Genomic DNA, 27,274 nt, shown 5'->3' on the forward strand with positions numbered 1-27,274 from the left:
AGACGGCAATACACCGATGGAAGGTATAGTAACATTTACTATGTTCCCTGTGTATACCTTAACCTCATTTCTAGCTAGTCTTTCAGGCCATAGTAGTTCTTACATCGAGTTGCAACAGAATGCAATCGAGCGGGCATTTTTGTGATGAACTCACAATACCCAAGAATTAGTGATTAACATGTTTAACCATAATTCGAAGAACTATATCTTCGACCAGCCTTCTATACATCAAAAACTTGTATGACATTCATACATGAGCTGGATATTCCAGTCTTCTTTCCTTTTGCCTTTATACTTCTAGCAGTTTAACTTTTAGTATTTCTCCTACTTTCAGAAGAAGCACCCAACTTAAGAGTGGCATTAGCCCCGGACTTCCTAGGCGTGTAAGTCATACTAACACCCTTTGGACACTTCCTTTCTCTTTAAGTTGTTGTTTTATTCACCTTCATTATATGACAGGCGTTCTTCTGGATCCCTTTCCCAACAGTCAAATGCATAGTAAACACTTTTACTAATACTTGAAAACAAACATTGCTTTGTTTGTATCTGAAAATAGTTTTCAGCTCCATGAATATCATATAACTATCCCAACTTTCGAAGTTTGGGTTTCATGGAAGCAAACATATTCCACTTGACCGTAACAGAATTCTAGCTTTTGGATCGAAGGACGAGAGTCACATGATCCATAGCATTAGCGGGAGGATACGGAAAGCATGCGATAGGACAAAGTCCTTCTCGGCACTTTTGAGGACAATCCTCATATTACGTTACCAATCGTAAATTTTTAACCAGATATTTAACAGTTATTCAATTTTAATAGGGAAGGTGGAAATGCGAGCCATTATTCTACAACTATTATGCAAGAAACACTTAGACAGTGTTCATAATTAATTGCACTAAGAATTAAACATGTTAATTCAACAGTGCGCTCCCACTCAAATCAATATCTCTCATAATTGATTTAGAGTGATTCAATATCCATATTTCTATTCGATGCCTTTGACGGGTTCATCACTGATGACACGAATTTCAATCGGTAGGCCAACTTGCCGATCACATCTCTATGTGATTTTTGTTCATCTTTCGATGGGCGTGTTCCGAGCTCAGGACTCTCCTGCCTGAACGTCAAAGAAAACCAAGTGATCGTGCTGCGAGGTCTGACCTCACCCGCCTCATTCCTCTCGATTCGTTCGTGCTCATGTGTACATAGCGCACCCCGAAAAGATACGAATTTCAGACGGTGCTACACTTGGGTGAACACTAACTACTTTGATATTTTAAGTGAGAGATCACCCTAATAAAAAGCGACTACCGCGCAATCAAGAAGGGTGCATCATAAGGGTAAACATCTCAGGCAATTCATAATAGCATGATATGGTATAGCCCTTCCTGACGGAGAAGTATTTCATTTCTTCGTCTCCGGCATTCGCGTCGGTGTTCACCTTCGCGAAGGTTGCCACCACCTTGTCGCTGCACCAGATAATATTGCTATCTCTATAGCTAACAAAATAATGCATTACAACAAGGTTGACACGCAGGTCATTAAAGTACAATCATATGGCTCCAGCCATCATGCCGAATCATGACACGCAGGTCATGTTAATCAAATTACATCATATAGTCATCTCATACATAATCGAATTAGTATGAGCACTGCTATACCACATCACATGCACATCCTGCAAAACCAAGTTAGACGCCTCTAATCGGTTTATGCAAAATTTTATTTTACGTGGCTTCTAAGGTGTTGACTTAAACCGCAGCTACCAACGCTTTATCATCAAGTATGATTATTTAAGTTGCTAGATTAACATCTCGGGGTGTATGAAACACGAGATAATTAAATCTCGAGCCCCATACTAAACTTCGTCATACGCATGACCCCCGTGCAGATAATATCTGCAATGCCCTTTCATCTGCGAATTTCATCTTTCTTTTGAATACGGCAGAACCCAAAGAACTGATAGCACTTCCATGATCAATCAGGATCATGGATTGCCAGAACTTTGTCAAATTCCACCATGCTGTCTCGAGATTGAGCAAACGCAAATTCTAGGGAAGCAACAAGAACCTCGGGTAACAGATTTCATCTGTCACCCGCATAAATAATTTTCAGCAATAGATCTCATCTACTACCTAATTATATTATGCAATACCCATACATCTCCATGTATTCTAGATCGAAACCTGCATCTACGCATAGCATGGCTCATGATGCCACTGTAGGGTAACGCAGCAGGAAACAAAAAATTTCCGACCTACGCACCAGCCCAGGACCACTATGGAGAATGCATACATGGTTTGATCTTTTTCGTTACCGACTCGTAGCGCAGCAGGAAGTAGAGTCGATGACGATCGGCAGTGCAGATCCCCGCAGCTAGGATTTACAACCTCCCAACCGCGAGGATGTATACCCTCATCTGCTCCTCAGATAGCCCTCAGGGAGGCGATCGAACAGCCCCCCGGACGGTGTCGCGGACAGCCCTTCGGGAGGACCTTCGAAACTCGAACGGTCACTTGGACAGCCCTTCGGGAGGACCTTCGAAACTCGGACGGTCACATGGACAGCCCATCGGGAGGCACTCACGAACTAAGACCGAAACCTCGATCTCTCTACAGAGTTGCACACATAGGTGTCATCTATCCGGCAGGGCTTCGCCGTCCAGAACTAGTTCCTGCCGGAACCCAGACAGCCTTTCGGCTCTACGAAACTATTTCGCGGGGAGGGAGGGAGAAGCCAGATCATTGCATGGCACTTGTATGTGGGAAGGGATGAGGTTTGGGCTGCCCACTCCTCCTCTATTTATAGGAAAGCCAAGGGGTAGGGATGGCTCACAAAAACCCAAAATGCCCATGTAAATGTCACACATGAAGGGCATAATGGGGAGGGAAGTGGAGCTCCATGGAGCCCCACACATGTGGCCGGCCAACCCCCTTGGGGGACCCCCATGAGGAGCATGCTTGGCCCCCATGCCCTTCTAGAAGCCTTTTGGAAATATCCCAAAAGGTGACTCACCATAAAATATCCCAAAAAGCACTTTCACTATTCACGACGACATTTTTCAGCGTTTGTTCGAACTGAAAATATTTGTGTGGGCTTAGATCATTTCTAGTACCCACCAAAATTATTTTCAACGCGTTCCGAAACAATTCCGGTTTAGTGATTTTCATCTGCGAAAAGCATCTGAAGTGGTTCCGGCAGCTCGGGAGCATATCCGGTTATTATCCCGGAAAATTCCAGAAAGCTTCCAGAATGATTCTGGCACCCTCTAAGAATTATCAGGCATGTGCCGAAACCAATTTGACTTTATGGTATCCCCTGAAACAACTTTTCAGTTTCATCGAAACTCATCCGATGACCTCTTTCTGCGGAACCTTTTCCGCTGTCCGAAACTTTTTCGGTGATTTTCTCTCAGACTCCTTGTCTAGTATTCAGCAGATAGATGACCCTTAAGCGTGTGACTCTATAGGTTCGGTGAAGTATAGACATGACTGGAACCCTTTCCGATCAATGATCAACATCGGAGCCGTGGACACCCATATTGACCCCTATACCCACACGAATAAATATTCGAGTGAACCTCCAGTTGCCATGTGCTATTCCTGTTGCTTCGCGATATGTTACAAATACCCGAGGTGAGACATGTTGGCATTCCCGTGGATCAACAACTTGTCCACTATGCTAGTTACCTCGTTACCGGTATTGTTCTCTTTTCTAGTTATCGTGTTTCGGCATCCCCGTGATCAAATCACAAAGTGTCTGGCCAGACGATGATGGATACCGTAACACCGAGAGGGCCCAGAGATATCTCTCCATCATCGGAGGAGCAAATCCCAATCTTGAGCTATCAAGTTACTTGACACAAACTTTTCCATGAACCCGTAAGCCGCCGTAATAGCCACCCATTTACGGATGACGTTTAACAAACCCCAAAGTTCATGAAGCAAGCATGAAGAAACTCGATACTCTCATGGTCTAAGGAATCATGCAAACGTTAACCATCTCTGGGTTATGTACCATTAACTTGTGATGAATGAATCTCATAGCATAACATCAATCCGGGTTGATTCAACACAAATGTTCTCTTAACATTGTGCCCTCAAAATTGCTGGCATAGACATGCCCATGATCAGGAAAACAGAACCATCATGCAACGCTTGAGCTAGTCTTAGAGGCCAGACTAGGAATACTTCATACCGTTTATTATTCCACACGTGCATATGAGTCTTCCTCCGAGCCTCGTGGATATTGCAGACTCGAGAATCATTGCAGTTATAGCATGGCACATAAACATAATTATGAACTCGGAGATAAATAATATCATTTATTATTGCCTCTAGGGCATATCTCCTGCACGACAGATGGGGGGGAGGGGGCGGGTGCAGCCACCTCGCCTCCGACCACACCACACGCGTCTCCAGCGCCGTCAACAGCAGCTTCGTCAAGCCCAGCACCGTCAACTCCATTTTCTGTCAGTCCAGGAGGGGTGGAGCTGGTGTCGCCACCAACATCGTTCAGCGACAACGTGCTCGACGCGGCAGACGACATAGAGCGAGAGCACCGGTTCCGCACCTTGCAGAACGTGCTGGACTGCGGCCCGGCAGACGACCCAGACGAAGAGCTACGCCTGCTTGCCGCTGAGGAGCCGAGCTCGTTCACTGAGGCAGAACAAGAATCGAGTTGGCGGGGCGCCATGATCGAAGAGTTGAGCTCGATCGAGGACAATCAAACATGGCAGCTCACTTCTCTCCCTCCTGGTCATCGCGCCATTGGCTTGAAGTGGGTTTACAAGGTCAAGAAGGACGCGCGCGGGGAGGTACTCAAGCACTAAGCTCGGCTCGTGGCGAAGGGCTATGTACAGCAGCACGACATTGACTACGACGAGGTGTTTGCCCCAGTAGCGCGCCTCGCGTCAGTACGGGTGCTGCTCGCACTTGCGGCGAATGCGGGCTGGGCCGTTCATCACATGGACGTCAAATCGGCCTTCCTGAACGGCGAGCTCCAGGAAGAAGTCTATGTGCAGCAGCCACCGGGATTTGTCGTTGCCGGCAAGGAGCATCTTGTCCTGCGCCTGAACAAGGTGCTGTACGGTCTGAAGCAGGCTCCCAGAGCGTGGAACACCAAGCTGGATACATGTCTGAGCAAGCTGGGGTTCACGCTCTGTCCGTCAGAGCACACGGTGTACGCACGGGGCACGGCGACCACACGCCTCATCGTGGGCGTGAACGTGGACGACCTGGTGATCACCGGGTCCGACACAGAGGAGATCATCATGTTCAAAGGAGAGATGCAGAAGTTGTTCAAGATGTCTGATCTGGGTCTGCTGAGTTTCTATCTTGGAATCGAAGTGAAGCAGGCAGAGGATGGCATCGTCATTTCACAGAGCGCGTACGCACGGAAACTCCTGGAGAAGAGTGGCATGGCTGGATGCAAACCTTGTCACATCCCCATGGAGCCTCGTTTCAAGCTATCAAAGGAGAGCACAGCGCCACCAGTGGATGCGACAGAGTACCACAGCGTCGTCGGCAGCCTGCGCTATCTGGTGCACACGCGCCCTGACCTGACCTTCTCGGTTGGGTACGTCTCGTGCTTCATGGAGGCGCCAACTGAAGAGGACCGCACCGCCGTCAAGCACATCTTGAGGTACATCGCCGGCACTCTGCATCTGGGCTGCAAGTACGGCAGAGGAGATGGTGAGCCTGAACTCACTGGTTACAGCGACAATGACCTTGGCGGCGATGTGGACACACGCAGGAGCACCTCCGGGACCCTGTTCTTGCTCGGAGGAGGAGTGATAACCTGCCGGTCACAGAAGCAGAAGATTGTGGCACTCTCCAGCTGCGAATCAGAGTACGTCGCAGCAACCACAGCAGCCTGTCAGGGAATCTGGCTCGCGCGGCTGCTCGGCGAGTTCAGAGAAAAGGAAGAGAAGACAGTGAGACTCAAGGTCGACAACAAATCCGCAATCTCTCTGGCGAAGAACCCTGTGATGCACGACAGATCGAAGCACATCGAGCTGAGGTATCATTTCATCAGGGATTGCGTGGAGACAAAGAGGATCGAACTTGAGTATGTGGCAACAGAATTTCAACTTGCAGACATGCTCACCAAGCCCCTTGGTCGTGTTCGACTGCAGCAGCTGCGCTCAAGCATCGGCATGATCGAGGCAACACCCTGAACGATCAGTTTAGGGGGTGATTGTTGGGTAAACTTCAGAGTTCAGGTTCAGGTTTTTAGATGTCGATAGGTTTCAGTTTCGTCAGTGTTTTTCAGTTTCGTCAGATAAGCCCGAGCTGCGACTCGGTTTTAGTTAGAGTTTTTAGCGGCGCCCAGACCCGATCGTGGGATGACACGAAAGCACGGTCAAGGCGCCATGGCGGGCGAAGCGCGAGGGGAGCTGGGATGGCGGCGTCCACTACTCGCACGAGCTCCGCGTTCCATTGTAATTCGGTTGGAAAACCTCTGAATAAAAGTGCAGAAACAGAAAAGCTGCGGCAAGTGAGCAGCGCAAAGACTCTCTCCCTCTTCGCACTAACTCTCGTGTAGAACTCCGGTGATCGCCGGAGCCAGCGCCGTCGAGGTCTTCCTGACACTTCATGCCGACGGGCGCCTTTGTGGTGCAGATCGTGGCATGGACTCATGGGTAAGATGGACTGGCAGCGGCCAGCTTCTACATACGGGCAGCCGGTGCGCAACATCCGTCTCTGGTATGTGGAGTACCATGTGTTGATAAGTTTTGGTAATCGATTGGATTTCGTTTGTTTGTACGCCCGCTGCATACATATACATACAATCGAAACTATTAACAAGAGAAAAAATTATTATTTTCTAAATTCAGATTAGCAAGCATGAACTGATGTACTATAGATTCTCTACACTTTTCTCATAGACATTGTACCAAACAAGAGTTAGAAATTTCTGACATAGCATATTGTGTGTTTTATTGTTCAGTTAAAAACATGACATTAACCACGGGCAGCATGTTTTATATTGAAGAAACAACGTGAAAATTATATTTTGTGGGGTTCTCAGATTTTCCAGCAGGTGCATTTAATAGCTTTGAGATATCGCAGGTTGCAATCTTATTTGTAATTGTACAGCTAATACATCAGTCTAACATGCACTAAGCCCCTGTCCTTTTGGATGTTCCAACTATCACTACTACATCTATCCATGGGACCCACTCGCTATCTGTATGAGGTATTGTGTGAACAAAACAACCACTGTTATGCTCAAGACACTCCACATCCATATTTCCAACTGTAAGTACGTCAGGAAATGTATTAGCAGTTTTCAATCAGACCATGCTAAGGATATGGCGATGCATTATTCTTCACCAGTGAGGGGCCAATCAAGCTGCAACCCTTAATAAGACTGCACCTATATGTGCTACTAATATATCTCTTTCCAATGTGTCATTAATTTCTGCCCCCATTATAATATAGGTCACCATATATGTGCGATGGTGTCGGTAAAGCTGTAAATCTCGCTACCCCATGGACAAGGATAAAAATAGAACAAGGTGAGTATCGCTTCTTGGTATGGTGCGTGTTAGTACTTCATATTGGATCGTAATTTTTTGTGTGTTTTAGTAAGTCTGATTTGACTGTGTATTAAATAAGGAATTATCTGTACAAGAATTTCTCGGCTTGATTCTTTTAACAATGCATGCCTACAACTATCAATTATCAATACCTGTAGTAAGCCAATGATCACCCAATGCACAAGATTTTTGTTTTCATTTGTATTATGGACAGCTGTAGATTCATGATTGGAATGGCCGAGTGCTCATCAAATTTCCCTTTTTAAGTTTAAACCAAGCGAGCACGGTTCGTCTGTTCAATAACAATGCAAAATATTGCTATGTAATCCATACAGCAATAAAAGTAAATTTGTCACCTAAGACTATCGTCTATGTAGTACATATATCTATCTTTTAAATTTATACGTATTACAACATGTGATTCATGTGCACAGATACTAATACCTTATATGTAATGTTCTTCGCTATTCAAAAAATGCTTTTCCGATGCTCTGGTTTCTTCAAATTCCAAACCTATCAAGTCCTGGCGTTTGTTGAATCTCAAATTATTGGTTGTGTATTGCTTGATTGTTTCATTCACACCATTCCATCGTAAGTGTCAAGCGGATCAGATATCTGAGAATACTGTTCGTAATACTCTCACAAGAATGAACTATTTTACGGGAGAAATATTTATAGCAGTAAGGAAAATTTATAATTAGCTTAGCAGGCCATAGTTCATGCAATTTAACATTTTCCTACGGGACCATAGTCGGTACAAATGCTAACATTTTGAGACAATACATGTATAGATGTCCTAGCATATAAATATACAGACTAGACCTAACAAGTAAGGCAACTCTTTATACTTTTGAAATGAGATAAATAATAATTTCAAACTTCCTTATATATTATAAAGGAGAGTAAAATCGTATATAGAATTAAAGTGCACACTTACTATTTTTGGTCACATCTTATAACTATTGTGTTCTCACCCAACTAACTCATTAGTGGAAATGAATTCTCCTATGAATCTCCAAGTTCCGAATCCTTTAGAACTTTTCAAATGGACGACCAATATAACTTTACGCAGAAAATACTTATATGGTATATAGATTATCATGTAAAAGTATTTAGTAACTAGGCCGTGCGAATGCACGGGTTGGCGACTAGTACAACAAGTACTTGACAGTGTGTGGTGGTACCTGGAGAAAATACCCCAGAGCTGGCTGTAACCAAGGATGATCTGAATACTGGAGGACACTATAACCGCCCCCGTATGGCCCGCATGCTCTTGAGGAACCTCTGCTCAAATATAGTTTTGATTAGACCATACCATTAAAGAATTTCTGAATGTGCGGATACTAGAAAGTGAAAGTGAATGAATGATTACTCACCTCGTGCTCGTCAGGTATGGCCGCGAGCGACGAGTCCTGCACGGTGGATGAGGAAGGCGTAGGAGCCGCCTATGACCGTGGACAGCCGCGTTCCGAAGAACGACTGCAGCAGCGTGTTGATGCCGGTGACGAAGAGCGGCGTCTGCACCACCCTCACCCTGTCTCCCTGCAACCCATACGAGATGGCAAGCCGAGAACACCACCAGACATTGTTGGCACTGAAACTTGTGACGCCAGGCGCCAACCCATGGGGGGTGGCGCGAATCAAGAAACGCAGAGGCGCACTCACGTCGCTCCTGCCCATCATGGGCACCAGCACCGCCGGGATCATGACGGCCGTGCCCAGCGCCAGGATGTAGTGCTGGAAGTCAGCCTGTGCATTCGGTTTTTTCGGTTTGATTCGGTTCGGTTTAAACGGTTTTTGGTTTATACGGTTTTTATACTTCGGTTTATACGGTTTTATACATAGATACGGTTCGGTTTCGGTAATAACCATTTAATTTCGGTTCGGTTTCGGTAATAACCAAAATAACCAAAGTTGACGCGAATTTTTGAACAACGCGTAATTTTTTTCCACATGATTCAATCTGTGTATGTAGGTTAGTTTTTTTCTTTTGAGAACTATGTTCGTAGATTAAATCATTAGATGGTAGACCTGATTTGGTGGCATATATGTATGTACGGCGTGCACTAGATTGAGGCATATAATGAATAATGAGGCGTTGACAGAGGGAGATGACTTTGTTCGTGAACCCAAGAAGTAAAAGCCCACACCAGATAACTCGGCAGAGATCGCGTCGCGGTCCTGCCAGTCATAATGAGTGTTTTAAGCTGGAACTGCCGGGGGCTTGGGAACCCCGAGGCAGTTCGGGAGCTTCGCAATATAGTGAAGCTTGAAGACCCCTCCCTTCTCTTTCTAATGGAAACTAAAATCAAAGCAAAAAGAGTTGAGGATCTGAAGTTTACGCTTGGTTTTGCAGGCAGTTTTGCAGTTGACAGTGTTGGCCTTAGTGGCGGCATAGGTCTTTTTTGGTCCAGAGATGTGACCGTTGATTTGAAAATTTTCAGTAAGAATCATATTGATGTATTGGTTCATAACAATAATCAGAACGCTTATGTTTGGTGTTTTACTGGTTTTTACAGACCGCGAGCGAAAGAGAGACACCACAATTGGCGGTTCTTGCGTACTTTGCTTATATACCCCATAGTGCCTGGTTGTGCATGGGAGATTTTAATGAAACTTTGTATGCATGTGAGCACTTCAGCAGAGCGGCACGGTTTGAAACTCACATGAGATCATTCAGGGAGGTTGTGGATGACATCTCTTTCCAAGATCTAGGCTGGTCAGGTACGACCTACACATGCACTAGTAGAAAACAGGGCTTTCGTTCGGGCATGGCAAGCCCATTAGTCCCGGTTCAGTCACGAACCGGGACCCATGGGGGCATTCGTCCCGGTTAGTGAGCCCAGGGGGCCGGCCGGGGCCTCGTCGGCATTGGTCCCGGTTCGTATGGAACCATTTGTTCCGGTTCGAGGCACGAACCGGGACTAATGGGCCTCGCTCCTGGCCCACAACCATTGGTCCCGGTTCTTGGCATGAACTGGGACAGAAGGCCCGGATTTAGTATCGGTTCTAGCCACGAACCGGGACAAATGAGCTGCCTATATATACCCCATCGCCGCAGCAGAGCACTCTAGCTTTCGGGTGCTCTAGCTCACCTCCTATGCACATGAGGTGTTCGATGAAATGTCTGAGCCACACTAGTTAATCTTTCTCCTCTCGAAACTCGACCTCCGGGCTCCATTTTCCCCGAGATTTGTCTAGGTTTAGCGGTCCGTCATGTCCCATCCCCGTCTTCACCGCCGATGATCGCCCGCGCCGATCTCGTCGCCAGCACCACCGTGGTGAGCCTCTTGTTCTTATCTTCTTTCTGAAAGAAAAAAAATTCTTACTTCAGATAGATACATGTCTAATTTTCTTACTTTTATTATTCCTTCTTATTATATAGTGCGATGGTTTTGGTATCCACCCCCGTCGGCCCTCGTCCTGTCTATGATTCGGATGTGGTATATATTATCTTTTTATAACTATTTGGTTCATTTATTGTTTATGACAATTATGCCGACCAACGTGTCATAGATATTATTTATCTAGGAGGTGGTTGAACCGGAAATTCCAACCGACCCTATTGTCGAGAGGTTAAATTTAGTTGAAGAAGAAAACAATTACTTGAAGGAAAAAATAAAAAAATTTGAGGAGGAGAAGATGATATTGGAGTTGCATGTTGCGGATGTCGTCGATGATCACAAGATCAGGATGGATGCAATGCGCTTGAAGAGTAGAAAGATTAGAGAATATTCCATTCATACCGAGGCTTGGTATCATTATGCCATTGGATCAATTGTTACCTTGGTTGCGATTATGATTGCATTTGTTTTCGCATTGAAATGTTTTACATAGTTTCAATGTATGGTTTAATTTATTAGATGCTCTGGAGAGCTATATGTTGTTAGATGAGAACTATGTATGTACTTTGGTTTTATTGTGATGATGAACTTCTATTAATTTGGTCACTTAATTATCTATTCATGATGTTCTGTAATGGTTTTTGACACACTTCATTATATATAATGCACGCAGATGAACCGGCAATGGGTGTACGGTGACAGACACACCTCCAAGTACATTATGCATGATTTTCTCGAAGTGGCTGAGGCAAACAAGCAGAATGGTTTTATGTGTTGTCCATGCCCTACATGTGGGAATACGAAGTCTTACTCTGACCGGAAAATCCTTCACACCCACCTGCTTTACAAGGGTTTCATGCCACACTATAATGTTTGGACAAGGCACGGAGAAATAGGGGTTATGATGGAAGACGGCGAAGAAGAAGAGGACGATGACAACTATGTGCCCCCTGAATACGGTGATGCTGTAACGGGGGAAGCTGCTGAAGATCAAGAGCAACCAGACGATGTGCCCAATGATGCTGCAACGGGGGAAGCTGCTGAAGAACAAGAGGAACCAGTGCCCGATGATGATGATCTCCGCCGGGTCATTGTCGATGCAAGCACGCAATGCGAAAGTCAAAAGGAGAAGCTGAAGTTCGGTCGCATGTTAGAGGATCACAAAAAACGGTTGTACCCCAATTGCGATGATGGCAACACAAAGCTCGGTACCGTACTGGAATTGCTGCAGTGGAAGGCAGAGACTGCTGTGCCTGACAAAGGTTTTGTGAAGCTATTGAAAATATTGAAGAAGAAGCTTCCAAAAGATAACGAATTGCCCGACAGTACATACGCAACAAAGAAGGTCGTATGCCCTCTAGGATTGAAGGTGCAGAAGATACATGCATGCCCTAATGACTGCATCCTCTACCGCGGTGCGTACAAGGATCTGAACGCATGCCCGGTATGCGGTGCATTGCGGTATAAGATCAGACGAGATGACCCTGGTGATGTTGACAGCGAGCCCCCCAGGAAGAGGGTTCCTCCGAAGGTGATGTGGTATGCTCCTATAATACCACGGTTCAAACGTCTGTTCAGAAACGAAGAGCATGCCAAGTTGATGCGATGGCACAGTGAGGACCGTAAGAAAGACGGGAAGTTGAGAGCACCCACTGACGGGTCGCAGTGGAGAAAAATCGAGAGAAAGTACCGGGCTGAGTTTGCAGCTGACCCAAGGAACGTATGGTTTGGTTTAGGTGCGGATGGCATTAATCCTTTCGGGGAGTAGAGCAGCAATCACAGCACCTGGCCCGTGACTCTATCTATGTATAACCTTCCTCCTTGGATGTGCATGAAGCGGAAGTTCATTATGATGCCAGTTCTCATCCAAGGCCCTAAGCAACCCGGCAAAGACATTGATGTGTACCTAAGGCCATTAGTTGAAGAACTTTTACAGTTGTGGAATGGAAACGGTGTACGTACGTGGGATGAGACAAACAGGAGGAATTTAACCTGCACGTGTTGCTGTTTGTAACCATCAACGAGTGGCCCACTCTCAGTAACCTTTCAGGACAGACAAACAAGGGATACCACGCATGCACGCACTGTTTAGATGACACTGAAAGTATATACCTGGACAAATGCAGGAAGAATGTGTACCTGGGCCATCGTCGGTTTCTTCCGACCAACCATCAATGTTGAAAGAAAGGCAAGCATTTCAAAGGCGAGGCAGATCACCGGAAGAAGCCCACCATGCGTACCGGTGATCACGTACTTGCTATGGTCAATGATTTACACGTAATCTTTGGAAAGGGTCCCGGCGGACTAGCTGTTCCGAATGACGCTGAGGGACACGCACCCATGTGGAAGAAGCAATCTATATTTTGGGACCTACCATACTGGAAAGACCTAGAGGTCCGCTCTTCAATCGACGTGATGCACGTGACGAAGAACCTTTGCGTGAACCTGCTAGGCTTCTTGGGCGTGCATGGGAAGACAAAAGATACACCTGAGGCATGGGAGGACCTGCAACGTTTGCATGAAAAAGACGGCATGCCTCCGAAGCAGTATGAAGGTCCTGCCAGCTACGCTCTTAAGAAAGAAGAGAAAGAAATCTTCTTTGAATGCCTACTCAGTACGAAGGTGCCGACTGGCTTCTCGTCGAATATAAAGGGAATAATAAATATGCCAGAGAAAAAGTTCCAGAACCTAAAGTCTCATGACTGCCACGTGATTATGACGCAACTGCTTCCGGTTGCATTGAGGGGTCTTCTACCGGAAAACGTCCGATTAGCCATTGTGAAGCTATGTGCATTCCTCAATGCAATCTCTCAGAAGGTGATTGATCCAGAAATCATACCAAGGCTAAAGAGTGATGTGGCGCAATGTCTTGTCAGTTTTGAGCTGGTGTTCCCACCATCCTTCTTCAATATCATGACGCACGTCCTAGTTCATCTAGTCGACGAGATTGTCATTCTGGGGCCCGTATTTCTACACAATATGTTCCCCTTTGAGAGGTTCATGGGAGTCCTAAAGAAATATGATCGTAACCGCACTAGGCTAGAAGGAAGCATCTCCATGGGCCATCAAATAGAGGATGTCATTGGGTTTTGTGTTGACTTCATTCTTGGCCTTAAGAAGATAGGTCTCCCTAAATCGCGGTATGAGGGGAGACTGACTAGAAAAGGCACGCTAGGAGCGGACTCAATAATATGCAGGGACGAGCATTCTTGGTCTCAAGCACATTACACAGTTCTACAGAACTCTACCTTGGTGACCCCGTATGTCGATGAACACAAGAACAGTCTGCGCTCCAAACACCCGGAGCAGTGTGACGACTGGATTACATGTGAACACATCAGGACTTTCAGCAGTTGGTTGGAAACACGTCTCAGAGGTGACACCATTGTTTGTGATGAGTTGTACTCGTTGTCCAGGGGACCATCTTCGACTGTATTGACTTACAAAGGATACGAGATAAATGAGAATACATTTTACACGATCGCCCAAGATCAAAAGAGCACCAACCAAATCAGCGGTGTCCGCTTTGATGCAGCAACCGAGAGGGGAAAGGACACATATTATGGTTACATAATGGACATATGGGATCTTGACTACGGACATGATTTTATGGTCCCTTTGTTTAAGTGCAAATGGGTCAATCTGTCAGGAGGCGGGGTACAGGTCGACCCACAGTACGGAATGACAACAGTGGATCTGAACAATCTTGGGTACACTGACGAACCGTTCGTCCTAGCCAATGATGTGGCACAGGTTATCTATGTGAAGGACATGTCTACCAGACCCAGAAAAAGAAAAGATAAGGAAGCGAATACATCATACGATGAGCCAAAGCGCCACATAGTTCTTTCAGGAAAAAGGGACATTGTGGGAGTGGAGGGCAAGACAGACATGTCTGAAGATTATGAAAAGTTTCATGAAATTCCTCCCTTCAAAGTCAAGGCTAACCCAAGCATCCTGATAAACGATGAAGATTATCCATGGTTACGGCGCAATAAGCAAATGACACAAGCGAAGAAAAAGTGAAGACTTTCTCCCGCAACTATTATGAAAATACCATGCCAACTTTGTAACAGACGAGTATGGTACCATTGTCCGTTTTGTACACGAAGTGCATCTAGTTTTTGCCGTAACCGTCTCAACATTCTTGCACATGCTATGTGGATGAAATGATGATACCATGCCAACTTTCAACCTTTTCAGAGTTCATTTGAAATGCTTTTCAATTTTAGGGTCTTATAGCTCAAAATAATTAGTAAATGCATGAAAAATGGTGCATGAAAAATAACAAATAAAATAAATAAGTAATTAGAAACAAAATAATATAAACTTTATTAAAATATATAAGTAGAAATAAAATAAAATAAACTTTAGTAAAATTTATGAAACTAAAATTAACATAGTATTTTCTGTTCAAAACATTATAAGAAACCTCTAGTATTATAGAAACTAAAATCATATAAAATTGATGCAACTAAAATTATCGAAGTATTTTCTGTTCAAAATCATTAAAAGCAAAAAGAATTTTCATAAAGATCTTTTTTGATAGAAACTTTAATAGCAAAAAGAATTATCATGAAGTAAAATAAATAAGTAATTAGAAACAAAATAAAATAAAATAAATAAGTATTTTGTTGTAAGTAGAAACAAAATAAAATAAATAAAGCAAAAAAGAAAACAAAAAAACTGGGAAAATAAAAAAATGCCACCTACTGGGCCACGACGGCCTGAATACGACTAGAAACCCATCCATGGGCCGGGATTCAGGCCCGCAGAAGGCCGAGCAGGCCCACAGGCATAGCAGTGCAAGATTAGGCCCATAGGCCTGCAGTTCGGAGGAGTTCAATGGAGATGGCGGGGCAGGGCTTATAAACAGGTACTGCCGCTCCTCGGCTAGCGAGGTGGGACTAAACATCCCACCGCACCGCGGCTTTGGCAGGCGCAGGATATTGGTCCCGGTTGTTGCCACGAACCGGGACCAATGCACTCCTTTGGTACATTTAGTGGCACTAACCGGTACCAATGCCCCCACTTTAGTCCCGGTTGGTGCCACCAACCGGGACCAAAGGCCGCCGCTTCCCGCCCTTTGGTCTGCTGAAAAGAGACCTTTGGTCTCGGTTGGTGGCACCAACTGGGACTAAAGGGGGGCATTGGTCCCGGTTGGTGCCACGAACCGGGACCAAAGCTCTGGGTATATAACCAACACTTGCGAAAATTTTCATCTTCATCTCGCAGTTGCCCCTGACGACCCCTCGACAACATCGACGCCGCCAGGCTGCCCCGACGCCGCTCGCCACCCCCGCCGTCGCCGTCACCCGCGCCCGTCGTCGCCGTCGCCCGGGCCCTCGCCGTCACCGCGCCCTCGCCCGACGTCATCGCCGCGCGCCGTCCCTGCCCCGACGCGCGCCGCCCCTGCCCCGCGCCCTCGCCGTCGCCGCGCCCTCTCCCGTCGCCGTCGCCCACGGCCGTCGTCGCCGTCGCCCGCGCCCTCGCCGTCGCCGCGCCCTCGCCCGACGTCGTCGCCGCACGCCGCTCCTGCCCCGATGTATTTTTTTAGATATATGTATTTTTTATGTATGTTCATATATGTATGTATGTACTTTTTACATGTTTTTTGTATGTATGTATGTATTTTTTCAATTGTAATGATGTTTTAAAAATACATATATGCAAAAGTTAGATTTTTATAAAAGTTTTTAAAAAATACATCAAAGTTAGGAAATTTTAGAATGTGCTAAATATGTCAAAAATGTCAAAAATGATGGTTAGATTTTTGTGGTTGTAAAAGAGTTAATGATGTTAATTTTTGTGGTTCTAAAGGAGTTAGGAAAATTTAGAATGTCCTAAATATGTCAAAAATGTTTTTTTGTTCATAGAAAGTTTTTTGTTCATAGAAAGTTTTTTGTTCATATACATAATGTTTTTATATATGACTATGGATATATGAGCAATGATGATACATGGATGTATGCATTGATATATATAAGAAACGATGTTCATAGAATATTTACCAAGTATATATGTATTTTTGTTCATAGCATTTTTTTCCATTTATATATGTATGTGGCTATAGATGGATATATATGAGAAATGATGATCCATGGAAAAGTTTTATATATGCAAAAGTTACATTTTTAAAAAGTTACATTTTTAGAGGAAAAACGAAAATAAGAAGAGGAAGAAAGGAGAAGAAGAGGAGAGGAAGAAGAGGAGAAATAAAAAAGAAGAGGAAAAAAGAAGAAAAAGGAGAGGAGAAGAAGAAAAAATAGAATCTTCTCCTCTATTCCTTTCTTCTTCTCCTCTATTCCTTTCTTCTTCCCCTCCTTTTTTTCTTCTTCTTTTCTTCGATCTTCTCCTCTATACCTTTCCTCTTATCCTCTTTTTATTTCCTCTTTTTTTCTTCAATCTTCTCCTCTATTAGTATCTTCTTCTCCTCTTTTTATTTCTTCTTCGTCTTCTTATTTTTTATCGGATATGTCGTTGTCGATATACCCCGTGTCCCGATAACTTCAACACGAGGGGGGGGGTTCGACCTACCCCCTCCCCGATAACATTATTTTCCCATGTATGTATGTCGTCGTTGTCGATATAACCCCCTCCCGGATAACTTCAACCGTGATAACTTATACCACGGGAGGACCCCCCGGCCCTCTCGCTCGACCAAAACTCTCGAGGACACCCAAACCATAAAGAAAACGATGTCGGTCTCCTACCCCCTCCCGCCGCGCCCCTACCCTTGAAGCGTTGCCGAGGCCACCCCAAACCCAGAATAAGCTAGGTCTATGTTTGCACTAATATATCCACCTGCTGTCATGTTTGTGTAATAATTGCCATGTTGTAATACTTGCAGAAACAATGGAGCACGGACGAGACGAGGAAGCAGAAGAGGTGTTGGGGGACATAATCTTAGCCGGAGGTGATATCTTGTCGTATCTTAACGACAATGATGGTCTGGAAGAACAGGGTGAAGAAGCAAGCTACGGTGATCGAAGAGTGGAGGAGGAAAGACATGATTATGATGTCTCCGGTGACCCAATGCTGGTGCAAGAAGGAGCCCGTGGTTACGGCTCCGGCGACCGAACAGAGTCCGGCCAGGTAAATATATTAGTTAAGCCTGTGTTGACTAGCTAATGGATGCATTCATTGTTTGGGTATGTACACCTATTAATTAACTCTCGCCTTTCTTCTTTTTTCTAGCCCTCCGGATCGAGCACAACTTCGGTAAAGAGACGAGGCCCGAAGAGAAAGTTGCGCTCGGATGAAAGGTTTGAGATCACAGCAATCGCACGCGATGGCCAACCGATTGAACCCATCCGGACAAAGGAAGCATTTGCTGCTCAATGCGGGGTTCTTGTTAGGGACAAGATCCCGATCAGCATCCACCAATGGTATAAGCCAAAGAAGGAAGACCCTGAGGTGTCTTATGTCAATGATATGCAGAAAGACGACCATTGGACTGAGCTGAAGGCAAATTTCACCCTACCGCCAGAGGAGGATCCGGAGAAGCCAGTTAAAGAGCAATTAATCAAGTCTCATGCTCTTAAGAAGATGGCAGACCTATTCAGGAGGTGGAAGAATGAGCTGAAAATGTTTGTCGACAAAGAAGAGACACTAGAATTCATCGGCCGGTATGAGAAGATCAGAGATCACTTGCCCGCATTTGTGGCCCACGAGACATCGGAAAAGAGTAAGAAGATGTCAGCGACAGACAAGAAGAATGCTGCGAAGAAGAAGCTTCACCATCGCATGGGGTCAGGTGGCTACCTCAAAGCCCGGCCTAAGTGGGCCAAGGCTGAGAATGATCTGCTTGATAAAGGGATCGAACTAGAGACAATGAACTGGCCAGACCGTTGCCGGACTTGGTTCTTCGGGGCTGGCGGAAAATTGGACCCTGTATCAGTGAGGTGCATTTGGACGGACGAGCTTTTGAGAATACCAGTCAAGAGGCTTCAGCACTATATCGATGCAGCGCAGCAAGGGACGTTCGTTCCTGTCAGAGAGAACGACGAGCTCACAATGGCCCTCGGGAATCCTAAGCACCCTGGACGGACACGAGGCACGCTAGGCTCCGTTCCGTGGAAGACTGGTTTTCCGGACGCAAGCGGTTACAAAAGCCAGGAGAGGAGGAAAAAAGTGGAGCAGACCCAAATTCGGAAGCTGCACAAGAGGGTTCAAGCGCTAGAGGAACGAGATGCCAATCGACATGCCCAAACTACCCCCGAAGCTACCCTGCCATCTCAACAGAGAAGCAGCGTGGCTTCCACCGAGCTACTTCAGCCGGAGCATGTCTTGACGGCTCCTGCTAGCTACCCCGTGGATGCTATCACGGAGTCTCAACATTGCCACCTTATGACGCAATGGCAGAACTTCAAAGTCAAGGCGGCTGTTGGCTCTGTTTTACCTCCTGAACCCGGCGCAACCTACCACTGCCGGCCGATTCCAGAAGGATATGCTAGGGTGATGGTGGATGAAATAACGGAGAGATTTGAGGACCTCCGGCTTGACCACCCTACCGGTGAAGGGGAGACTCGGCTGGGTTCTGCTCTGAAGACTCCATGCCTATGGCGGAAGGAGCTCATCAACCTTCCAAACTGGACGCCTCCGGCGAGTAAGGGCACTCCGCCTCCTCCTCCGGTGAGTGATCAGGGCACTCAGCCTCCTTCTCCAGCGTGTGGCGGCACTCCGCCTCCTCCTCCGCCTCCTCCTCCGGCGAGTGATCAGGGCACTCAGCCTCCTTCTCCAGCGCATGGCGGCACTCCGCCTCCTTCTCCGCCTGCGCCGGCGCGCCAGAGCAGCCAGCCTCCTCCTTCTCTGCCTCGTCAGCAAGGGCGGAAGAGACCCGCCGCCGCTCCGGCTGCTCCGGCGCGTCGTAGTCCTTCTCCTCTGCCTCGTAAGCAAGGAAAGAAGATAGCCGCAGCCGCTCCGTCTGCTCTGCCGGTGTCTAGCAGTACAGCCAGAGGCGGGAGGCAATACAGATTCGGTCCTTCTCTGAAGACTCCAGAGAAGTTACCATAAGAGAGGACCGACGAGGAAACCAGGAAGATCGTGCGAGCCGAAGTGATGAAATTCTTTGAAGGGGTGAAAGCAAATAAACATCCACCTCCGGAGGAGAAGGTAGATCCGGTGAAAGCGAAGCGCACTCTGGCTGCCCTGAGAAAACCACCAAAGTCTCCGCCGAAAGGCAACTATGAGCGCATTATTGCAAAGACATTTGCCGAAGCGGAGCGGTCGGGAAGTACTATCAGTGATCAAAGGTTAAAAGAATGACGAGCTGGGAAAAAAATTGCCCAGCTCGGCGAACAGGCGAACCAATGGTGCCCCCCGCTCAAGGTGTCTAGCGACATAGTCGCTAATGATCCGAGGATGGTGCCCGGTTATAGCAATCTTGGAGATTACCTGCCCGACGATGTACATTATGATATCTTGGAGGTGGACGAACAAAATTCCATTACGGGGAGCCTCTCGTCAAAGATGAAGGATCTCTAACAACGATGATGCGAAGATTACATGATTGGTACATGAAAACCTGCAGAGAGTCTGGGGGGAGGAATACTTTGACGCTGAGAGTTAAACCGGAGCATGACCTCGTTGGAATATAACTGTTGAATGTTCCATTTGAGGAGTTCTTCCAGTTTTTCAATGAAAAGGCCCTCGATAAATCAACGATCACTTGCTACTGTCTGTAAGTAGTACTACTTCTATCATTAAGTCTCTCTATATAGGTCAGCTCTTTCATTGCATGTATTTATAATTATCCTCACTATATTATGCAGATTGAAGATCGCCGAATTGAAGAAAAGAGAAATCGGTGATATTGGGTTCATTAACACAAATCTCATAGATGCAACTGAGGTTAAATATCATGCTGAAAATACCGAGGCCAACTTGCTACGATCATTGGTAATAAATGAAAACAAAGATATAATACTCTTTCCTTACAACTTCAAGTGAGTGTTACTGTCTTGTGCATATTCGGTTTCCCTTATTAGTACAGGTTATAGTACTGTAATTGATGATTTATGCACGCGTGCACAGCTTCCACTATATTCTCCTAGAGATTAAGCTTGAGCAGGGAGTAGTAACCGTCTTAGACTCGAGACGAAAAGATCCCCAGGACTATGCGGACATGACTCAAATGCTCGAAAAGTAAGTTAAATCGATCATTATCCACCATATCAGCAACTTTGTTCATTTCCTGATATCAAGTAATTGTTTTCTTTGTCTGGCAGGGTTTGGAGAAAATTCACCAAAAAAGCTCCGGGACTGCCGAAGAAGCTGCAATTTAAACACCTGAAAGTAAGTACTATAGTAGCATGTTCCGCGCATCTCCTAGTGATTCAAGCGCTAGTTTCATCAATACCATTTAGCATGCTTGCTTATCAGTTTGATTGACCTCTATTTCTTGTAAAATGGTTGTGGCAGGAACCCGGGAATAATTACTGTGGATACTACGTTTGCGAGTCCATCCGCTACAAGACCTGTGAGCGGGGATACTCTGACGAACAATATGAAGTGCGTAAGCAATAATATTCACAATTTTATTTTATTACCATCATTTGTGTTGAGTTTCATTTATTCATATATATATATATATATGTATTGACCCCCTTCTTCAAATTAGATGTTTCGGAAGCGGGATGAACTCCTAGCACCAGATCGTATGCGAGCAATTCAAGAGGAATTGGCGGCATTTTTCCTTGACCACGTGATCGCTAAAAACGGAGAATACTATGTGGACCCTGTGTTCTTAGAATTTAATTAGGAGATTATATTGTAAGAGATAATTATTGTATATATGTAGCCGGTAGTGTCGGATAGATATACGAGAACTTGTTGTTCGACCAATCTCTCGGAGAAGGAGAGGTGGTCGATATCACTTCTCTCTGTATGCATATGTTCATGACGATCTTCTGTTTCCTTCATTTGATTACTAGCTAGCATGTCTAGTCCTCTCCATACGTATATAGTACGTAGCGTCGACCAAGCACGGAGATAAGAGAGGACACTTCTCTCTATTAATTAGCTAGCTAACACAATATATGAAACACCTAAATTAACCCCCCAAAACCCCCAACCCCCCCCCCCCCCCCACATTTCAAAAAAAACAAAAAGCCCAGCCCCTGAAATGCTGACGTGTGGATGCCTATTGGTCCCGGTTAGTGCCACCAACCGGGACCAAAGGCCCTCCTGCCTGGGCTCGCCGCACCGGCCACGTGAAGGCCCATCTGTCCCGGTTCGTGTAGGAACCGGGACTAAAGGGTTAGGGCATTAGTAACGACCCTTTAGTCCCGGTTCAAAAACTGGGACAAAAGGCCCTTACCAACCAGGACAATAGGCCCTTTTTCTACTAGTGATGGGATAATCATCAGATGGGAGAAGCAAATGTCAAGGAACGGCTAGATCAAGATTTTGCGAACGAGGAATTTCGGCAGTTTTTTCATCACATACGGGTTCGACATCTTCCTTCAGTTGAGTCTGACAATTGTTTTGTGATAGCAGAAATCAAAGAGGTACTGTCAGATCGGCCTAGGGCCAAGAAACAATTCCGCTATGAAAATGTCTGGCAGACACATACATATTATGACCGCCTAGTGGAGGAGACATGGCGGGGCATTCCACGGACTCCGGGCCTCCAAGGCATTGCATCGGCGCTTGGTACTTTGCAGACAACCCTAGAGCCGTGGAGTTTGAAGGAATTTGGTTGTCTGGCACGTACTGTCAGACAACACCAACAACGTCTGAACCGTGTTCGGTGTCAGGCTATAGGTACTGGGCCTTCGGATGAGGAGAAAAGTATTGTTAAAAAACTGAAGGATGCCTTGCATCAAGAGGAGATCTGGACTCGGCAGCGTTCGAGAGTTCCGTTGCTCCGAGAGGGCGATCGCAACACATCATATTTCCAGGCGCAAGCAGCTCAGCGACAACGTATGAATAAGATCTCAGATCTTAGCTGAGCTGATTGCACGGTTTGCGCTAGTGGAGACGAGGATAAGGAGGAGGTACAGACCTTCTATTAGCAACTTTATGAATCACAGGGTTTTGCGGATCCCCAGCCGTTGTTATCACATGTGCCAGTCAAAGTGACACAAGCGATGAACATAGAACTATCCAAACCATACACCCCGGAGGAAGTCAAAGTGGCGTTGTTTCAAATGGCTCCTTCGAAGACACCGGGTGTTGATGGTTTTACTGCAGGTTTTTATCAGTGTCATTGGGATCTACTTGGTAATGACGTAATAACCGCGGCAGTGCTTGATTTTCTCAATGGGGGGGTGCTGCCATCGGGACTGAATGACACTTCTATTACCCTCATCCCCAAGGTTAGACACCCCCAATCAATTTCGCAATACCGTCCAATTGCATTGTGTCCAGTTTTGTATAAGATTGCTGCTAAGGCAATCACCAATCGCTTGAGATGCATTATGGATGAGGTTATAAGTGAAGAGCAAAGTTCTTTCGTCCACGGCCGCCTCATTACTGACAATGTGCTAGTTGCATATGAAAGTGTACATATGATGAGGCGGAGGAAGAAGGGCAAGAATTATTCATGCGCGGTCAAGCTCGATATGATGAAAGCATATGACCGCGTTGAGTGGCATTATCTCGAAGCTATACAAACTCGACTTGGCTTCTGTATGAGCTTTGTTAGATTGATAATGAAGTGCGTCTCCTCGGTGCGCTTCTCGGTGCGTGTCAACGGTGAACTTTTACCATACTTCACACCATCCAGAGGTTTCCGACAAGGTGATCCAGTTTCACCATTTCTTTTTCTGGTATGTGCGGAAGGATTTTCCTCGCTGTTAAAATATTACAGTAGAGTAACCATAGACAGGGGTCTGAGGGTGAGTTATAGATCACCATGGTTCACACATTTATTGTTTGCGGATGACAGTTTGATTTTCATCAATGCAAGTAGTCCAAGTGCTCTCAGACTCAATGAGATTCTCAGGATTTATGGAGAGGCATCGGGCCAAAGTGTTAATCGTGATAAAAGTTCAGTATACTTCGGTACGAACACTCCTGATTCGTTGAGGCAGGTTCTGCAAGCAACTTTAAATATCCACGTGCAAGCATTCAGTGAGAAATACCTGGGGCTCCCTACTGCTGTGGGTCGGATTACCAGTGGTACTTTTGATCATATCAGCGAAAGAGCTCGTGGGAAAATACAAGGCTGGTCGGAAAAATTATTAGCGTGTGCAGGTCGAGAGACTCTTCTCAAATCTGTCATTCAATTAATTCCTACTTATCCAATGAGTACATTCCTACTGACCAAGAAAGTTTGTAAGAGTCTTACTTCACCAATGGCCAAATATTTTTGGAGTAGCTCTCTTGACAAGAAATCATTGCATTGCGTGTCCTGGAAGGAGCTAGCTACACCCAAGTGCAAGGGCGGGATGGGGTTCAGAGACCCGCATCTTTTCAATCTTGCTATGCTGAGCAAACACGGATGGCGATTCCTCACCAACCCGAGTTCCCTATGTGCAAGAGTTCTGAAGTGTCGTTACTTCCCCGACACTGACTTCATGAATGCTACTATACCAAAGTCAGCGTCGGCCACATGGAGGGCGATCATGGCGGGGAGGGAAGCCCTTCGATCCGGACTGATCTTTCGAGTGGGCGCTGGCTCCTCCATATCAGCCTGGAACGATAAATGGATCCCAGGTACAATATCTATGTCTCCTATGTTTCGGCCTCAGCATACAACTATTGAGCGTGTGTCTGAGCTTATTGATCCATCTAACTGGTCGTGGAGACAAGAGCTTGTTCGGAATAATTTCATTGCGCCTCATGCTGAAGCAATATTGAACATCCCTATTCGGCAAGGAGGTGGAGATGATTTTCTTGCATGGGCATTTGAAAGATCGGGGAACTACACTGTGAAGTCGGCGTACTGTGCTTTCGTGACTCAGAAAGAGCGTGTTGCTCTAGAGGAAGGGACGGCTACCGGGACCTCAGAGGATGATACATAGATGTGAAATCCCTATGGAAATTGAATGTCATTCCGAAGGTGAGAGTGTTCTGGTGGAGAGTTCTTCGTGGAATTCTTCCGGATGAAGCCACTCTTAACCATCGACATATTGCAGAGATTCGTCGATGCAAAGTTTGTTTGGCTATGGATGAAAATCTGGAGCATGCACTCATACACTCTTCACATGCAAAGTGCTTCCGGGAGGAAGCGACTGCATGGTTTCGCCTCAGATTGCCTCGTCTTCATCCAGACTCATGGGCGCGGGATATCACATGTGATCCTCGGTTTACAAACGATGACCGCGCCAAGATCACCACCATAATGTGGTCTATATGGCACTCCCGGAACCGGATCAAACACGGCGAAGAGGGAAGGAATCCTACGGCTACGATCAAGGCCACTAAGGAGGTGATCGCCCTTCTTCATCTACCACGGAGAGATGCGATGATTTTGCCTGGTTTCGGCAAGAGACCACCTGATGAAGGTGTTGTCAAGATCACCACGGATGTAGCCTTAAATTTGGCTGATGGCAGGGGCGGTGCGGGAGGGGTGGCTCGATCCTCTTCGGCGCTCCTGGGAGCTTGGTGCAAACCATATTTGGGTATCTCTGATCCCTTGATTATGGAGGGTTTATCACTGCGAGATGGAGTTCGGTTCGCTTCTCTTCGAGGTTTTTCACATGTGATAATGGAAACTGATTGCTTGGAGATGGTGACGCTCTGGACCAGTCACCACAATTCTCGTTCAATTGTGGCTCCTTTATTAGTAGAGATAGGAGAGCTATTTAATAATTTTACTTTCTTTGATATTCAGCATGTAAACAGGTCAGCTAACGTCCCGGCGCATCTTTGTGCAAAGCGTGCTTGCACTCTGAATGTGACCGATAGCTGGCTTGAGGAGACTCCTAGCTTCTTGGTGACCAGCCTCTTGGCTGATTGTCCTGAGAATGCCTTCATATGAATAAAAAGCTCTGTGTGTTTCCCCGCAAAAAAAAGAGGCATTGATAGAGAGATATGTACGTACTAGGAAAATTTGAGGACAAAATAGGGAAAGAGTACCGCTTGCGCTAGCCTTCAGGTTTTTTTACGTAGAAAAAATATGCCACGAAGCACCACAGGCACAGCACTAGCCTGCAGGCTCCTTTTTTTAGGTTCGCGATAGGCTGCCTGAACTTGCAGAAAGTGATCCCTAGACAGAAGTGGGCTGGATAATTTGAGGCCCAAGCAAGCCCAATGTGCGCCTGGTGCCCCCAGGTCGTCGGCCGAAGCTGCAACTTTTAGTACCACCTCACGGACGGAGCAGCAGCGCGGTGGGCAGAAGTCTATAAAAGGAGGGGTGGTTCCTGGTTCAGCTAATATCTTCATACATAGAGATCTTTCGGTTATTTCGGTTTAACTGAAAACCGATCGGTTTCTAACCGAAAGACCGAAGGCTATGTGATTTTTGAAATTGGAAACTGAAACTGAAACCAAAACCTGAAAAAACCGAAATTTGGTTTCGGTTTGGTTTTTTTGGTTCGGTTTTTGGTTTTTGGTTCGGTTTTGCACAGGCTGAGCTGGAAGCCCAGTATGATGGCCTCCCATGAAGAACACAAGACAAGAGACCACGCCTCAGTTCTCTAACGAGTCAAATCCGTTGTGAAATAAGGAAATGCGCGGATCAAAGCTGGTGGATCGGAAACAAGAAAGTACAATGTTCACGCACTATTTGGACCAATTTTATACTTTTCTCCACGGGCTCCTTAGATGTCTGAATACGAAGAGATTTTCCCCGTACATCAAGCATTTTAGTGTCATTCTTGACGAAAAAACAGTTTTTTAATGAATTTTTAGTTTTTTTAGTGTTCGTAAGTAAATGTTTGCAAAGCACATCTCCTTTGGTAGCTTACAAAGGTGCGTTCATAGAAAATTAGAAAAGAATAAATCATGCATTGAATTAGTGTGTGTGTGTGTCTTGAAAACTAGAACTGGTGCGTGTTTAATCGTATATAGATAACTATAATAAATCTATTATCAAACTAGTCTCAAACACCTCTCAACTTGGGTTTTAAAGTAGAACAGTGCATTTTGAAGACGAAACAAACATAGGGGGAGAAATCTATTTGAAAATTGGACTCAAAAAACCTCTCAAGTTCGTTTATAAAGTCGAGCAGTGCATTCCAATGATGAAACAAACATGCTGTGAGTAATCTATTAGATACTCATTCGTGAATCATAATATACGCTTCGCTGGCAACGGTTGTTGCTTAGGTGTGCTCGTCATGTGGGTCCTTAATTAACATGATGTCTTCCTTATTGTCTACAAAAACAAGTTTTGTTTGGCATCAGTGCGCGAGAAGCAATGAAGGTGGCACGCCTTCGGCTCGTTCATGTGCATGTTGTCTTAGTGCTACAATGACAGTTGACGAATAGATCAGA

The 27,274-nt window shown here is 45.7% G+C and overlaps 1 protein-coding gene and 2 pseudogenes across 1 annotated transcript; 2 read left to right on the forward strand and 1 right to left on the reverse strand.

Annotated features, from left to right (window-relative positions):
* Positions 1-6,279: 6,279 nt before the first annotated feature.
* Positions 6,280-9,251, reverse strand: LOC141026968 (nucleobase-ascorbate transporter 2-like; annotated as a pseudogene).
* Positions 9,252-11,561: 2,310 nt separating this feature from the next.
* Positions 11,562-15,211, forward strand: LOC141026970 (uncharacterized; annotated as a pseudogene).
* Positions 15,212-23,477: 8,266 nt separating this feature from the next.
* Positions 23,478-25,817, forward strand: LOC141026972 (uncharacterized). The gene is made up of 3 exons (XM_073503881.1): positions 23,478-24,385; positions 24,859-25,180; positions 25,391-25,817. The coding sequence occupies exons 1-3, from the start codon at positions 23,524-23,526 to the stop codon at positions 25,815-25,817; spliced, it is 1,611 nt and encodes a 536-aa protein (XP_073359982.1). The 5' UTR covers positions 23,478-23,523.
* Positions 25,818-27,274: the final 1,457 nt, after the last annotated feature.

This window comes from Aegilops tauschii, chromosome 1 (assembly GCF_002575655.3).
Source record: "Aegilops tauschii subsp. strangulata cultivar AL8/78 chromosome 1, Aet v6.0, whole genome shotgun sequence".
NCBI lineage: Eukaryota > Viridiplantae > Streptophyta > Magnoliopsida > Poales > Poaceae > Aegilops > Aegilops tauschii.